A 17,069-nucleotide genomic window follows, 5' to 3' on the forward strand; every position below is an offset into this window, starting at 1 on the left:
AACACCAAACCACTTCCTTAAATGTCACACCTGGAAAGGATTTCTGATGATTTCCCCAGTTTAATCATGAGCTTTGTACCATCTCCTTTGATTTAAAGTTTTTTTTAAAATAGGCCTCAGTTAAAATAGTATGTAGGCATAGCACAACAAAGCCTCAAACTGGGAATTAAAACTGACTTCAGCTCCTGGCTTTGTCACTGGCTGTTGAGGACTTTCAAGTTTTCTCATCAGTGGAGTAGGAACGGTCCTTACTGCCTTAACACCGTGCTTCCTCACACAAGAACAGAGAATCATAGAATCATTCAGGTTTGAAAACACCTTAGAGATCATAGAGTCCAACCATCAACCCTACTCTACCGAGTACACCCCTAAACTATATCTCCAAGCACCGCATCTTAAATGACCTTTAAACACATTAAGGGATGGTGACTCAACCACCTCCCTGAGCAGCCTATTCCAATGTCTGACAACCGTTTCAGTGAAAAAATTTTTCCTCATGTCTAGCCTAAACCTACCCTGGTGCAGCTTGAGTCCGTCCCTCTTGTTCTATCATTAATTACCTGCGAGAAGGGACCAGCACCTACCTCTCTACAATGTCCTCTCAGGTAGCTGTAGAGAGCAATAACGTCTCCCCTCAGCCTCCTTTTCTTAAGACTAAATAGGCCCAGTTCCCTCAGCTGCTCTTCATGAAACTTATTCTCTAGGCCTTTCGCCAGCTTTGTTGCCCTCCTCTGGACTCTCTCCAGCACCTCAACATCCTTCTTGTATCGAGGTGCCCAAAACTGAACACAGCATTCGAGGTGTGGCCTCACCAGTGCAGAGTACAGGAGGACAATCACCTCCCTACTCCTGCTGGCCGCACTATTCCTAACACAAGCCAGGATGCCATTGGCTTTTTTGGCCACCTGGGCACACTACTGACTCATATTCAGCCGCTTGTCAACCAGTACCCCCAGGTCCTTTTCTGCTGGGCAGCTCTCCAGCCACTGTTCCCCAAGCCTGTAGCGCTGCATGGGGTTGTTGCGGCCCAAGTGCAGGACCTGGCCCTTGGCCTTGTTGAAGCTCATACAATGGCCTCAGCCCATTGATCCAGCCTGTCCCAGTCCCTCCGTAGAGCCTTCCTACCCTTCAAGCAGATATCTTGCTTCCAGCATTAAAGTATAATCTATTATTACTCTTTTATTTGAAGATACTTTCCTCTTTAAAAAGCCAAATACAAATCGAAGTGGCTCATTGTGTGGTTTTAAAAATTCACTTTAAATACACTAGCATCCCCTTTGACTCTTGACTATCTGAGAAGACCTGCAACCAGATTTAATCTCAGTCCTACTTCCTGCCCTCAGCCAGCTTCCTGTGACTTGAGGGCAGCTAAGTTTTATATACAAAAGTTCATAAAACCTGTTTTTTTTAAAAAAATTTCATCAGACCATCAAGCAACCCACTCTTGCAGCCCAGTCTTGCCACTTCTGAAAGTTACTCCCCTTTCTCTGGCCCCACCCGCAGTCACAGAAGAGACACCGATATGGACAAAACCAGACTGAGGCAGAGGTAAAAATACAAATTTTAATTCGGAGCATTTAGTGTATTTACAATAGAAACTTTCTCTCCATTCAAGGGCTAAGAGACAAAAATAAAAAAAATCCACGTTACAAATGTGCGGACAACCTGCACCTGATGCAGGCCAATTGATTTTTGCTGCTTCTGCTTCACCCATGAGAAAGTGAAGAGCCTGGAGATGATACTGAATGGCTCTCACACCCAAGTGGCAATCACAGAATGCATCCAGGAAGTAGTGTAAAGTTATTCAACAGTTGCTAAAAAACATATATATCTATATATGTACACATACACAGTCCCATTTGCAGTTAGATCAGGTTCAGCAAGTCATTTATAGATAGATAAGAAAGTAGACACAAGCCTACCGACCTGTGTGCAAGCACAGATTTGCAGAGGCACTCACGCTACCAGGTGCATAGGTACCTTCTCATCCACACATTCCTTTCCCCTCTGCACTTGGACAAACACACAGGCAGGTGTTTTGTTAATGCTATCTTACACGGTTTCAAAGTACAGAAAAAAAAAATTGAGAAAAAAGCACCAACCCTCTCATCTGACTCACTGGCTCAGAATCCTTATTCCTCTCAAACCTGAGGGAAATAGGGATGCAGAAAGGATAACATCCTCTCATCTCTCACAGAGCCATGGCTTCTGAATCTCCGTGACTTTTGCCACAGCAATAACTAGTTCATACCAAAAGGGGGCAATCCTCTCCCACTCCCAGAAATAGTCACATCCTCCCACCACTTCCCTTGAGTCAGATTTAGCAATAAAAAGGCTGCAATGTGAGCCAGTTCAACTGTCTGATCTTGCAGAAAAACAGATCTGCAAAAAGCAAGCGAGTACTTTACCATTTGAACAGCCACCTTAACCAAGTCACCCTACAAGGTGGAGCACCTGTTTCAGCAACAACTTGTCCACAGAGCAGCTGATCTATCAAGTCACTCTGAGCTCCTGTTTTAATCTTGGTCAGAGTCCACACACCACTTCCTTTATGAGGTGCTTTCCCTCCTTGGGAAAGCAGAGGTCTGTCTTGCCTTAAAGGTGTTGAATTACATGGCGGTTGAGAAGCAAACCTCAGCCTTCCTCCAGCCCAATCTGCTGCTGTCTCCAACAAATCCAGCTGAGGAGCGTTAGAAAGACAGGGAGGTATGGGAACAGGAAGACAGGAAGGAAGGGAGTTCTGATCCTCTCAAGTCATAGCGAGGACAACTAAAGCAGAAATAGATTAAAGATGGCTATGGAGGCTGCAAGGTTGAGGAGAGTTCTGGTTTAGCAAAGCCTCTTGAATAGCTTCACTGCAGCCACTCAGCTCCATCTGGTTGAGAACACAACTGATGTGCTCCACAGTGGCAGCATGGCCCATCTGCAGTTTCCACAATCTAAGCATTTCATACTGGGCATCTCGTAAACGCCGATGCTCCATCTCAATTCGCTCCAGATCATAGTCACTCAGACCCAGACGCCGCACAAACTCTTTCCACCGAGATGGCGGTACATGATCCACCACAGCGTACAGAATAGCAGGGGCTGTGAAAAGAGAAGAAATAAAGTGTGAGAACCAGGATTTTGCAGCCTCGAGAAGAATGTGAATAATCCAGGGCTGGATGGTGCCTCGGGATTGTGCACTGCCCCCTCCTGTTCAGGTCTTCTACAGAGTAGTCACACAGACTCGTGTGATGTCCAGACTTGCTCTTATCCCTCAAAAAGCAATGGGATGCTTCCATATGCTCTTGTGTAAGGTTACAAGCAGGAGCTGAGCACACATGCTTAGGGCCTTGCTGCCACACAGTCCCGCAAAAAGAATGCTCTGAGTCACCATCCCAGAGGCATTAAGACTGACAGCATGTCACCACATATGACAATCCTTTTTGCACATAGGGTAAAGGGACAACAGAAAGGCCTAGGTGTTTAGCATATACAGCCCCACAGGCTCTGAGCATGCTTCTGCCTTTGTACTGTGCCATGTATAAAGTATATACACAGGTCATGTACACCAGGTAGGTAAGGTCTGTCCAACATCCTCCTAGCCGCATCTGCATAATCAGGTTCTCATTTGCCTGGGGAAGGAGGGAAGGATGGGGGGAGTTTCACTCACTGTCTGGAAGCTGTGTCTTCCGGGCAGGCCTGACACAGTCTGGTAGCTCATGGAAACTTTGCAGCAGAGGTGCAGGTGGTGGTGTTGCATTCACTGGCAACTCTATTTCCTTCTGGGACTCAGGAAGAAGGATGGGAATTTCACTTCTTTTTATCTCAACCTGAAAGACACATTTTCTTAGTCCAGAATCACCCGCAGCAGCACAATACACCCATCTCCTGCAAGGAACCACTAGCTTTATACACTAAAATTTATCCAAGATAGGTGGGGAGCAGGTGCTGAGAGGTTTTAACTCTTCCTATATGCCCTGTTTGAGCAAAAGGCATCAAACACTTCTTTTCAGCAGAACCCATGGGTTTTAACTCTCTTTTGGCATAAAAAAACCCAATAGTCTGGAAAACATTTCTTTACAAAACCACATAATGCTGGGACCCGAAATCACCACCATTCTAGAAGCTCCACACACCACCTTTCCCATCAGCTTTCTCTGTAAGGCTGTGGAAAACCCACCTCAACTACTGCTTGGGCCCTCTTAATTGCAGAACAACATTGGACCTGAGAGAACACTGTGAAGCACCACTGAGAGGCTTGTGGGGTCAAAATCTGAAGTGAAGTAAAATTAGTTAAATCCTCCAAGCTTGGGGTACATAGGGAGAAAAAGGGATTAAGGACTAGCTATCTGAAAAAATGCATCCAGGAAGAAAAAAGGAAAGAGCCAGGAATTTGAAAAGCATCCTCTAGAAGAGGGGAAGTAAAATATTAACAGCTCCACCCTCTATAGGAAAATACTTCTGAATTAAGCAGCCCTATTACTCAGGTCATTTGAAAACAAAAGACCTCAAAACAGTCCATGGGAGAAAATATTAGTCTGGATCCCAGGCTAACATAGTTAAAAGTGGAAGGAAAGCTCTTACACCCATCACCTTGCTCACCTCAGATACTGGCTCCTTGGTTGTCTGCAGCAAAGAAACTTGAAAGAAAAAAAAAAAAAAAGCAGAAATTATTTTCACTTCCTCTCATCCTAGAAAAAACAGAGAAGCAGCTATTCACAGTGCTGCCCTCAAAAAGGTTTTATTGCAAAATGCACATCTCCCAGCAATGATCTCACATGCACTTCCAGTCACAACTACCGGTGTGGATGCAGAGGTTTAAGAACAGCACCAATATGCTTAGCTGTCGAGTTCTCGTGTTCCTCTGGCCTTGCAGCAAAGCAGAGCAACAGGATCCCACTCTTTCCCCTCATACGTGCGTGCATACAAATACAACACACAGAGAATGATGTCTATCCCAATTAATATCATTGCATATGCTGCTGTACTCACCACAGGAGTAGAAAGATGACGCTATCCTGTTTTCCTGGACCAGCTTCACTACTTTATTTACAATATAGAGGACAGAGATAACTCCAAATATTGCAACGATAATGACAAGGACAAGGCTCCCACCTGAACAAAAGAAAGAGGGCAAGTGAGTGAGTGACTGAGAAAGGAGGAGGTACGTCCTAGAGGAAGAACAGCAAGTGGAGATGTGCAAATGATAGTGAGAAGAAGAATAATGGTTGGAGAGAGTGGAGAAAATAACACTTTACAAAAGGCGTTAACAAAACAAAAGCCCATACTAAAAAGATTCCACTGTCCCTCAGTTCCCCCAGTACTCACTCAGCCCATACGAAGTCGGTGAGGTAGTCACTGGGCTATGACACTGCAAGCATTCTTCTCCAACACAGCTGAAAGAGCAAATCAGAGAGGTGAGCCTGGGTGAAAAGAAACGCCAGTCATTTGCAACAATCCTGAGTAACAGACAAGTCAAGATGAGCCTGCAAAGCAGAGCAAGGCAGCGTGGCTAGTGACTTTGGGTTCTTAGTGGGCTGATGCCCTACATGGAGAACACCCAATTGCCCCAGAAAGGCAGAATATTGTATAGTTATGTCAAGAGGGACAGAGTCTGGAGAAAAAATTCCTCCCCCTGTGGGGCTTGTGTCTGCTGTCTCTCCTACTCAGTGGAAGGGCATGCAAAGAAAAAAAGCTCACCTGCTGCAAGGCCTGCAAACCTTACTACGTGTCAGGAAGAATTGAGGCTTACACCTGCAAATTGCGTCTCTGTTCTTCGAACCTGTAGAGAAAAGAAATCATTGCCACAATCTGGACAGAGAGAAAACAAAAGGAGAAAAATCCACTCCAAGATGGGTGGGAGATTATCCCTCTCTGAGCCTGGAGAACTGCTATTGAAGAAGAGAAAAAGGATTCAGTCTACGTTTGAGGACAGGGTTGGGGCAAGGATAAAAATAATTAGAAATTAGGGTACCACTATCCTGGTAGGTTGGGGACCTCTGCAGAGGCTTGGAAAGGGACTAAAATTACAGTGCAGCTGAAATTGGTCTAATGGATAATGACAGCTCCAGTGCAAAAGCGGGGAAAGTCACTCAAGTTCAAGCGTGACAGGAAGGGGAAATCACATTAGTCAGGCAAAGATGAGGGGGAAGTGGTCCCTGAGCAGCTGGGACTGGTGAGGAAGTCAGTTCAGGGCACGGAGAAATCAATTCAAGCCATGGGACACATATCCACTCTTGTGATCTGCTGTGCTTGAGTGGAAGGGGTAAGAAATGAAAGAGCTATTGCTTCGAAGCAAGTCACAATACGGAGACTGAGTAAAATAGGTGTGGGGAGGAACAGACAAGAATAGTCACAGAAGGACATAAAGCTGCATGAGGGGAGGGAAAAAGGTACTAGAACAAGCAGCACGCATTCTGTGGCAAGCAAGGGACAGGACTAAAACAGTTCTACATCAGCAAAGAGGGAAGGAAATTGCTCAAGGGCAGCGTATGGTGATGACCCTTGAGAACAGGTGTAAGCGTGGAAACTGTGACAGAGGAAGATTACTGAGCACCAGAGGGAACTCAATTACCAGTGAGACAGCAAACCTCATGCAAGGCAGGGCAAGAGATGGGAAAGGGATCAGGAGAAGCAGAATTTGCACAGAAGAGGGGATAGCTTCAGGACAAGGTTAGGAGCATTTAAGTGACATGAACAGAATTAGACTACAGCACAAAGTGGAGGACAGCAAGCAGCATTTGGTTAAGATTGCCAGTGCCTGACTGGAGGTGAGGCAGCTTAGGACAGCTGACACGGGTACTTCTCCCAGACACTGGCACCATCCCCATGTCACACCCAATGCCACTGGGTACAGTTCAGCATTACCTGAGCAGCTCTTTACTTTGAAACACCACACAGTACACTGTGGTGGTTCAGCAACCAACTGACCAAGAGGTTCATCTAGGCACTAGGACCAGTGGCATTTTCATCCATTGTACTCATAGTGCTTCCAGCAGTTGTGAGGGAAATGCAATGAGCATCAGGAGAAACATCACACAAAGACAAAAAACAAAGGTAAGGAGAAAATCTGCTGTAGAGCATAAAGACCCTGCTTCAGTACATGCAAGGCAGAGGTACCAAAATTAAGTAAAAAAATATCTCCTTACAACAGCCAAAACTAAGAAACCTTTCAAGGACTAAAGGAAGGTAGAAACTGTGACAGAAAAAAAGGGACTGATGCCAAGGTGGGCAAGAATAGCAGTCTTTTCTGGGAAAAGGGGGCAGGCAAAACCAAGAGTTGTTCCAAAACTACATCACTTCAGGGCAAGGTGCTGCAGTGTGTCAGAAAGTGAACAGAGGGCTGTTAATGTCTACCCTAGTACAGTGTGTCCATACTGGAGCCATATCCATGCCATACTCACAGTCATCAATAATCCCATTGACACACAAGCTGCAGTTCCTACACTGGAAGAAATCAGACTGGCCAATCTGATATTGATTCTCTCGACAGCCACACACAGTATCTTGCTTTGGGGTGCAGGGGCTCTCCACTATCTGCTGGAATTCTGAGGAAAGAAGGGAGAAGTGATTATTCCAACCTCTTCCTCCACCTTCAGCTGAGAGCACTGTTATGATGACAGGCATTGTTATCCCCTAGTCTTCCCAGAAAAAGGCCAGAAAGGCCTACAAACTGTGTTTCAGACTGCAGTAATTTGGTAACCCTTATTCCAATCCCTTCCCATACATTGTCCTTCTGACCATTCAATTGCTTACTTTTCCAAGCTTCCTCACTCACCTTGCCATCCTCTCCAGCTCCCCACCCGCCACTACTACCCATTTTCCTCCGGTCCTATCGATAACTCACCTGCACGGCAACGTGTACACTGGAAGCATTTAGACATGGTGTTATCAACAGCTGTGAATGTGCCATTAGCACACGGAAGACAGACAGGGGCCTGGTCAGGCCGATCACAGTCTTTTGCCTTGTAGGTACCTGCAAGAAAAATCACTTAACAGAGCTCTGACCGGAAGGCAAACACATTGTCTTAGTGAGGATGGGAGTCACCGATTCTTCAGAGAAACCCTGGAGTTCATGGTGTAAGGACCAAGTATGATTCCTCTCACCAGTGCGAGGGACACTGACAGCTCAAAAGAAGAAACAAGGAGTAAGATTTTATCTGGGTAGAGATAGGTACCAAGGAAAGGGAGCACCAATGAAGTTGTACGACAGAGACAGTTCGAGAGTGCAGGACAGGGAAATGCCTCTAAGTTGAAGGCTACTGTTACTGTACTTATTTTACGTACCTGCATGGCACCTCATGCAGCAGTGGGTCTCTCTGGGGTGCAGGTATTGTCCTAGTTGACACTGCACCTGCCTCTTTTCTCTCCTCAAGGGGTTAGAGGGGTCTCTTCCATCCAAAGCTATCCGATGGACTTGCGGTGTATATGGCACCAGAGCAATTTCTACAGATTCCTTCATCAACAGGCAGAAAAATGTTATGATAACCTGTAAATCAGAGGGAGAGGGAGAGAGAGGGCAAGAAAGGGGTAGAGAAACAAGGTGAGAAAACATCGTATCCCCTTGCAGACTGCACAGCTGACTTCAGCAATTACATTTAAATCTTATATTAATATAACAGTGAGTTCAATTGACTTGACCAATTCTGACATCAGGACCCTCCACTGACCAAAGTGTGGAGGGAGATTATTTACCAAAAAAAAAAAAAAAAAAGCAACCAACAAACCCATGTCTGTCATCTGTGTTATTAATATGCCATACAATGTTCTCTATAACAAACTGGTTGTATATAAAGCAAATACTTTTTGTGATGTGCAATTTATAGATGGAATGCCTGAAAATGCTGCAGCTTGCAAGAAAGTTACTCAAGAGCAAAGGAATGTTTTTATTAAGGAAAGCAGTAAGACTGCCCATCTAGAAACAGTTCCAGGGAGAAGAATGCATCCAGTACTTGCAGTTCTGCTGAATAAATATAACAGATGGGAAGTTTGGAACAAGATGACAGAGGAGGATCTCACTGCATGCAAAGTATAGAAAAGTTTCCAAAACTCTTCCTGAGCAAGCCAGCCCTAGAAACGTGGGAAAGTTAGGTTTTCAACTTCTCCCCGTCAAACGTACATTCCTCCTTTTAAACTGCAGCTGTTAACATTCAGTCTGAAGTTTACCACAAAAATGTGCACTCTTTTTATAATTTCCTTTAAGATTTATTTGCTGGTTTTCATTTTGAAGATGACTGTTGTCAAGAATTTTGACAGAAATATTAAGATTGGTATGACTGCAGTTTGACTGTAAGAGAGTATAAGTGCATGTACACATACACAGAGGAAGGAACAGCAGAAAAAAAAGGGTTAAAAGAACAGCCTGTACCGATAATAAAGAACACCATTCCCTTAACATTGTTTTCAGGACACTATTCCCAGCAGCAAAATTGAGAAATGTGCTGTTTATGTCACAGCCAAAAGGTCTGCACTGTGGTAAGACCACAACATAGATGATTCATCAGCAAAAGACGCTGCATCAGGAGGATAGTAACGAGATCGCAGCAGATCACAAATGCTATTCCTTTGCCTGCTGGCCCAACAGTAAAACAGACCCTAGGCATCCATTTCAAACACATGTTCAGCCAAGGAAAACACAGTAAGAAAATGGTTAAAAAAAAAACACCAAAAAACCAGGGAACAACTTGGCCCAAGATTTATGGAGCCTGAAGTCGGCAAGTTTCTACGACAAAGGCCCATCCCATACCAGCTGACGAAGGGCATGATGGACTTGTCCAAAACCTAGTTTGCAGTGCCATGAAGAACCTCAGTGGCGCAATGAAAACTTGATAGCCAGTGTCCCTTGTCATCTGCATTGCACACAAGTGATCCTGGCCACACCATCTGGACATACGCATGTTGGTGCTTCTGAGTATGTCATAGAGAGTGTGTACCAATGAAGCCTATGCATCAGATCATGTGAATGCATGAAAGTCAACTTTTTTTTTTTTTTTTTGCAAATAAATACCACCCTGCCCCATCCATACAATCTCACACCAAGTTTTACTACACTAACTTCCCTACATTGTAATGTTTTCCCAGCTTGCTTTGTTGAAAGTGGTAAGATGCCTAGCTGTACAGGCACAGCTTCAGAGTTCCCTTTCCTTTTGCTTTTTCAGCTAGGGGAGTTATAGCAAAAGCAAAGTAAACCAATAAGGGTAAACCACAATGCTGATACCAATTTTGTGGTTGCAAGCTTAAGAAAGGATAGGCAAAATGAGATGGCTATGACAGCCCCATGCTGTCCTGTTTCAAAATTAAAGCCTTGGGTGAGAAAGGTGCATACATGAAAGCAACATAAAACCTCAAGGATAGGACTTTGCAACTCTGACAAAGCAAAAACCCCTTTTTTCAGAAAGTTCTATCATACAAAGACATATTCAATACACCAGATACTAAAATAGTGAACAGGAAAGAAAGAACCACATATTTAAATAGCTATCATTTCAGACTTAATTAGCTGACCACAGGATAAATGCGAGCACTCCAACAACAACTCAGTAAGAAATAAAACTCGTTTCAGCATCTGACAGTCTTTCAAGATTGATTGCTTGCAGGAAAACAGGTAAAAGATCATTCACACAGATGGTCTGACAGCAACAATAAAAAATCCTGATTCTCTAGCCAATGATTAATCCTCTGACATGGGAATATATACAGCCAGTTCATGAGTCAGACAAGTCAGCAACGGAAACAACAGAGGAAAGCATCAAAGATCAAGCCAAAAACACGTAGAAAATTGGTCAGATACACCTTCAAAATCAAAAGAAACCATGAAAGGTGTTTTTAATTTTTCAGATTAAGTGAAAGCATGTCTGTAAGTGTAATCAACCCAGAGTTAACACATTATTACTGATCAAGATCTGAAGAACAGTCACAGACCACAAGTGACTCACAAACCGATGACTCGGCCTTCCAGAAAAATCATTCGCATGGCAGAAAAAAAAAAACAAAAACAAAACCAAAAAAAAACCCACAAACACACCACCATCTTAAGCAGCTCTTCAAGCCATTCATCAGTATACTGATTTATACCAATGACAGACTTCCTAAAAGTCAGGAAATACATTAAATTAGAACAGCATATTTCAGTTTGAAGGGACCTACATTGATCATCTAGTCCAACTGCCTGACCACTCCAGGGCTGACCAGAAGTGTTAAGGGCATTGTCCAAGTGCTTCTTAAACAATGACAGGCTTGAGGCATTGACTACCTCTCTAGAGAGCCTGTTCCAGAGCTTGACCACCCTCTCAGTAAAGAAATACTTCCTCAAGTCCAGTCTAAATCTCCCCTGGTGCAGCTTTGAACCATTCCTACGTGTCCTGTCCCTGGATATCAGGGAGAAGACACCAGCACCTCCATCTCTACATCCCCTCCTCTCACTCTTGCTGCTGCTTCTGCCTCACCAGGCCACGCACAGAGAACTGAAAGGAAGGTAACACATCTCTACACAAGTAAGGCAATGAAAGAAAAGAATGGCAAAGACCAAAGTGAGGAACGCAGCAAGATGCAAGAAAGATTTGGGGGGGGGGGTGTATGTGTGAAAATAAGAACTGGACATTTGAGAGCACCGTTCTCAGGCCAAGGAGAAAGAAGGCAGAGTATCTGAAACAGAGGGACAGCACAGGAAGTTCAGCCTGCCCATATCCACAAGGCTAGGAAATACCAAATTACTCAGCACAGATGCTGCAGCTCTGCATCATGCGCTCTGCCCTCCCTGTGCAGAGCTGCAGCCCTGCTGCTACCTGCAAGGCTCCTCGCCCTCAGGGAGAAGGGCGGAGGAAGCAGGTACGGTGACACACAGGTATGACAGGAAAGAGACGATGCACAAGGTTGGGAGAAAGACTCCCCTCTCCTAGAAAGCTAGTGAATGCCTAGAGATGTCCAGAGCAGACCAAGGCGAGTCACAGAAAGCAAACTGAGTGGGAAGAAGGGGGATTAGACAGGTGACTCCTGCCCCCACACACAGCGCCTTCGGACCCCATGCCTGTTCACATGAACTAGTAGGAAGGCAATACTTGCTGGAGCAAGGTATTAGTAGTCCAAACAATTCCAACAGTACTGCCCATCACTAAGCTAATGTTTAAAATAGTTCCAAATTAATAACTCCCAGAGTTTAAATCTCTTTAATACACCTAACATATTCATCATTTAATGGTTTCCCCACCAACAACTTATTCAACTGTTTCTCTCAAAAAAAAAATACTTCCATTTTGCAAATTCCATTTTTAAACTAAAGAACTACACGCAAATAAAAGGCACTACAAGTCATTAGAATTTCTCAAATATTTCTCAGTAGAAACTTCCCTTTGCTTAAGAGTTCAGTGTGATACACACCAATGCGCAAGTAATCTACATATCAGTCATCTGTTAGCCTTTTTGATGAGTGATAAAAAATTAGCTAGCTTGGAAGTTCAGAGGAAAACAGATTCTGCTCAGAGTAATGAGCTACCAAAGAAATCAGAGTGCCAGACTACCCTTACGTTCTTTGACTGCTTCAGCCATTTCCAAATGCTCTTCAAGGTTTGGATTTTTTTTTTTTTTTTTTCAGTTTTCTATACAAAGATGCACGGGAAGCCAGAACTTCTGCTTTACACACTGAGAAATGTATATTAAAGCAACATTTACAGGAAGCTTTTCTCATTGCTCACTAAGACCTGGAAAGGTCAAAAGAAGGATACAAGAGCGATTATTATAAATACTCCTCCATTTTATGAAGATCAGATGGAGGAATGCTGTATTTTAGGCCTTGTCTAAAATCAGGAGACTAGTAATAGCTTTCACACAAGGAAGAAAGGCCTTAGAAATCTTAATTTAAAAACCACAAACCCTGTGATTTATCTATAAGATCATGGACTTCACATCATAAAATGTGTGTGTATATATAAAGTTAGAAGTTTTTATTTCATATTAGCTGAGATAAAGAGTGGAAAAGTCATTACGTAATCACAACCATAAGAAAATAACTTTTTCATTTTTCCTTTGAGGACACAGCAGTGAACACTATGTCAGTGCTGAGTTCACAGACACGCAACACCCCAGCAGTTTGCCTGCCTGTGTTCAGGGCTGAGTTTGACAGTGCAGCTGTACAGCCTTGCATCAGAATGCCGTTAGAGCAAAAGCTCTGGGAAGGCTCAGCTCAATCCTGAGCTGATTTTCAGCTGGGCGGGAGCTCTCGGCCCCTGCCCACACTGTGCTGCAGCCATACTCACGCCCCTTGTCAGTGACTCACTAGATGGATTTTTCTAAGAGTCAGGTAATTGTCACGTGCTGCATCCTATTCATTGGAACTGATACACTCCTGTTCACTTTAACAGAGAAATGTAGCAACATTGTTTTGAGATGTGCTTTCTACTGTCAGGTTCCCAAGACTGCAATAGAAAGGCCTGTGTTACCAAGGGTTCAAAGGAAGCACTCAGTCATCCAGGGATGAGGACAAGACTACGGAAGAGAACGCAAAACAACTGCCCCAAATAAAAACAAAGCCCCTTTGTGATGACTAAAGAAAATGGGTAAGAAGGAGCAAAATGACAAAAACTGGTTTACCACAAATAATACTGCTAATGCAGCAAACTGTGGATTACTTAATAAAAAGTAAGGGAAAGGCATCCAAACTGACAATACTGATTACTTGTGAGAACTTAAATTACCACGTAATTGAAATGAGCACAGACCCAGACATCAACATGTGCCATTTGGCTAGAAATGGACACTCATCAGAAATAGAAATTAAAATTAGATTAATAAGAAGATAAAAAGTTGTAATGAACCTGGTTGGCCAAAGCAACGAGAAATGCAATCAAATGCTATAAATTATTAGGACAAGATTTGAGAACAAACCAGAAAGTGTTGTTACGGCAACGTATAAATCTGTAAGGTCTGAATCCAGACTTTAGTTCTGGTCCCCAATCCTGAGAATATAAATCACCCTAGATATTATAGAGAAAGGTAACAAGGACGATCAGTGGTACAGACTGGCTGCCATAAAGGAATGATTAAAAATACTGGTCTATAAAAGAGAAAACTGAGCAGAGGATACTATAACAGGCCCTAAAGTCACAAATGCCATGGAGAACGTGAACTGGGATGGCTGTTCTCTGCCTCTTCCAATGCAAGAACTAAGAGGTGTCACATACAACAAGCATGAGACAGGTTCAAAACAAATACAAGGAGGAACTTTCTTAGCCAACACATAGCTGATATGGGAGACTCCCTGCCAGAGTGCTGGGGGTGCCAGAAACGTGCCTGGGTTCCAAAAGCAATCATCACACCCATCAGCTGAAGAAAAAACACACTCAGGGATCAGAAATATGAAGACACCATTTCGACTCAGGAATTCCTACACTCAGAGATCACTAGAAGTCAGGAAAGTATTTTTATTTTTCATTGATGTACGCTTGCCCTGCTCCAAAACCCTCGGTAGACTGTTGGCCACTACTGGAAACAGGATGGTAGGCCCAATGGCTCTTTCTTACAAGGCACTTGGGGGCCTGGGTTCCAGTTTTTATATAACGTAGCTTCTAACTTCAAAACTGCAATTCCTCCCTTTACCTTCAAAGGGAATCAATGCCTGAAGCACCGCTGTGACTATTTTGTCTTTTTTCTTCATAAAAACGGAGCTGCCTTTAGTAAATGAAACTGCCATTATGATTTTGTTGGTTTGTTTTTAAGGAGACAGAAACTGCTTCAGCGAAGACAGCTGACAGTCTTTCTACTGTGAAAGTTAGGAGTACACAGGGAAAACACAGAGAACCTGGAAATGAGGTTAAGGACACACAAAAAAGAGAAAATGCATGGAAACAAGGTACAGGAAATTTTGAAGAATCAGAGGAAACATAAAAGAATCAGAAAGCTAGAAACGGGGCATCAAGGGACTAAGAAAGGCCATGAAGGCAAACATAGGATGATCTAGAAAGTAAATGGAAGATGGAATGGCATGCAACAGAGTGAGAATTGTAACACTGAAAAAAATAGTATGATTTTATGGAAACGATAAATATTATCTGTAATAAGCGTGTGGTATTATTGAGAACTTGAAGTGACATGTAAATGTCTTCAAAAATAAATCCCACTCTTCCTCCAGCATATTAAACTTACAACAATATAATGAATTTGGGGAATCCAGTGGGGTTTTTTCGCCTTTTATTGCCAATAACATGAATAATCACATATAGTATCTGAATTACAGCAAAATATGTGAACCACTACACTTAAGTCAGAAATACACTTTTCCAGGTTTGCTAACCTCTTTGAAATCTATACATAAGTCAGCAGTTCATGCATCCTACCTAGGTCCCAAGTTGGTAAGTGACCCACAGTTAGGGTCTAGGTGTAGTGTTCCTACTCCACAGTTTCAGTCGTGTGGTCCCGCCAGTGCAAGCTGTAACTCTATTACTTGCTTTCCAAAAGATCCCAAGTGCAAAGAAATAAAACTTCTGGAAGAAGGTAACTTTGAGTTGCACAGTCACAACTTTCTGACAGCAAATTAACAACTAACCCAACATTACAAGTCCAGTGCAGTCAAGTGCAAGTGTTTGTTACAAGGATGCTCAGGTATTTAGGGATAAACAGCTTGACCTCGTAACTTCTATACCAGAACTTACAGCCATGTCATGATGCTAAGTGACACCACCCCTACTGTCACAGCATTGTCACACACCTGCTGATAGCGGATGGTCATTCACCTCTAGCAGTCAGGTTATTCATAAAACTCTCATATTTCTTTCACAAGTAACTTTTTCACCCGCAAAATCACAAGCTTATAAATCTTGACCTAACATACCCAAGAAGGCTAAAGAAGATTTACCAGCACATGTAAGCTTGCTTTTAAACAAACTCCATGGTTTGAGGCGCAGGTACGGCTCACTAATCTTTGTCTAAATGTCCGCAGAGAGCAAATAAAGGTCGCCTTTAACAACAACGCGCCCGCCCCGTCCCTGGCGCTTCACCCGCAGGCACCTGCGGCCGACGGCACCGCAAAGCCGAGCCGGGTGACTCAGAGGCGGTTCGTCCTCCCGGCCCCGACCGCCGCGCACCGCCGGCGGGAGCGGAGCCCGGCCCGGGCGGCTCCGTGCCCCCAGCAGGCCCCGGCGCCGGGATAGCCTCGCGAGCTCACGGCCCCGCTGCCGGCTCCAGGAAATCCTCCGCCATTCCCGTAAAGCCAGCCGCCTTTTCCCTGACTCAGGGAGAAATCCCGGAAACGGCGGCGGCGAACCCACCACCCAGCGGGGAGGGAAGGAGGGAGAAAGCACTGCCGGCCTCGCCTCGCCTCGCCTCGCCTCAGCGGCCCCGCAGCGCCGCTGCCCGGTTACAAGGCAGGCGGCCAGGTGACGGCGGGCCAGGCGCCGCTCGGCTTCCCGACCGCCTGTCGACGCTCCTGTCGGCCCGGCACCAGCCTCACCCTCCGCCACAACCGCCCACCTTGCCCCTCCGCAGATGAAAACGGCTCCTCGGGCGCTGCCTCGCCCCCCGGCACGGGGCTGCCGTGAGGGCAGCCACAGCCGAGGGGAGAGGAGCAGCAGGCGGGCTGTCCGTAGACCCGGAGCGATGGGCAGCCCTGCGGCCGAGAGGAGGGGCGAAGGGATCCCGGGCCCGAAAGCCCCGCAACCCGCTTGCAGCTCCGAGGTAAAAGCCCACAAACCTCCGACTGTGGGACCGGAGCCGCCGCCGGTCGATGTGGTGCGCCCCCCCCCCCCCAGGAGCACGGTCACGTCCCGTGGGGAGCGGCGAAGCCCCGGCGTGACTTACCGTCCCCAGCGAGCTGCAGGGCAGCGCCGGGCCGCGCATGGCTCCGCGGCCCCCTACGTCCCCATGGCAGGGTCCCCCGCGTCCAGAGGAAGCAGCCCCGGCCTCGGCCGGAGCAGCGCGAACCGAAACTCCCCCAGCTCCAGCTTCCTGCCAGCGGCGGGAGGGAAGGTGGAGGCGGCCCGGCGCCGCGCCCCGCCTGCCCTCCGCACCCCCGCGGCGCAAGCCAGCTGCCGGCGGAGGTTTTCCTTGAGTATTGAGAGGGACAGGCTGAAGAGAAACAACCGATGGCTAAAACTTCT

General features: G+C 45.3%; 1 protein-coding gene across 1 annotated transcript; it reads right to left on the reverse strand.

Moving 5' to 3' along the window:
* Positions 1–2,685: 2,685 nt before the first annotated feature.
* On the reverse strand, positions 2,686–16,809 carry TNFRSF1A (TNF receptor superfamily member 1A). Its single transcript, XM_086464627.1, has 10 exons — positions 16,771–16,809; positions 8,272–8,473; positions 7,832–7,960; positions 7,389–7,532; positions 5,686–5,767; positions 5,314–5,381; positions 4,978–5,100; positions 4,588–4,625; positions 3,656–3,815; positions 2,686–3,087 (listed from the first exon to the last, which is right to left on the reverse strand). Exons 1-10 carry the CDS (start codon positions 16,807–16,809, stop codon positions 2,786–2,788), a joined length of 1,287 nt encoding a protein of 428 aa, XP_086320753.1. The 3' UTR covers positions 2,686–2,785.
* Between the last annotated feature and the right edge of the window lie 260 nt (positions 16,810–17,069).

The sequence above is a fragment of the Leptosomus discolor genome, chromosome 1 (assembly GCF_034619465.1).
Source record: "Leptosomus discolor isolate bLepDis1 chromosome 1, bLepDis1.hap2, whole genome shotgun sequence".
Taxonomy (NCBI): Eukaryota; Metazoa; Chordata; class Aves; order Leptosomiformes; family Leptosomidae; genus Leptosomus; species Leptosomus discolor.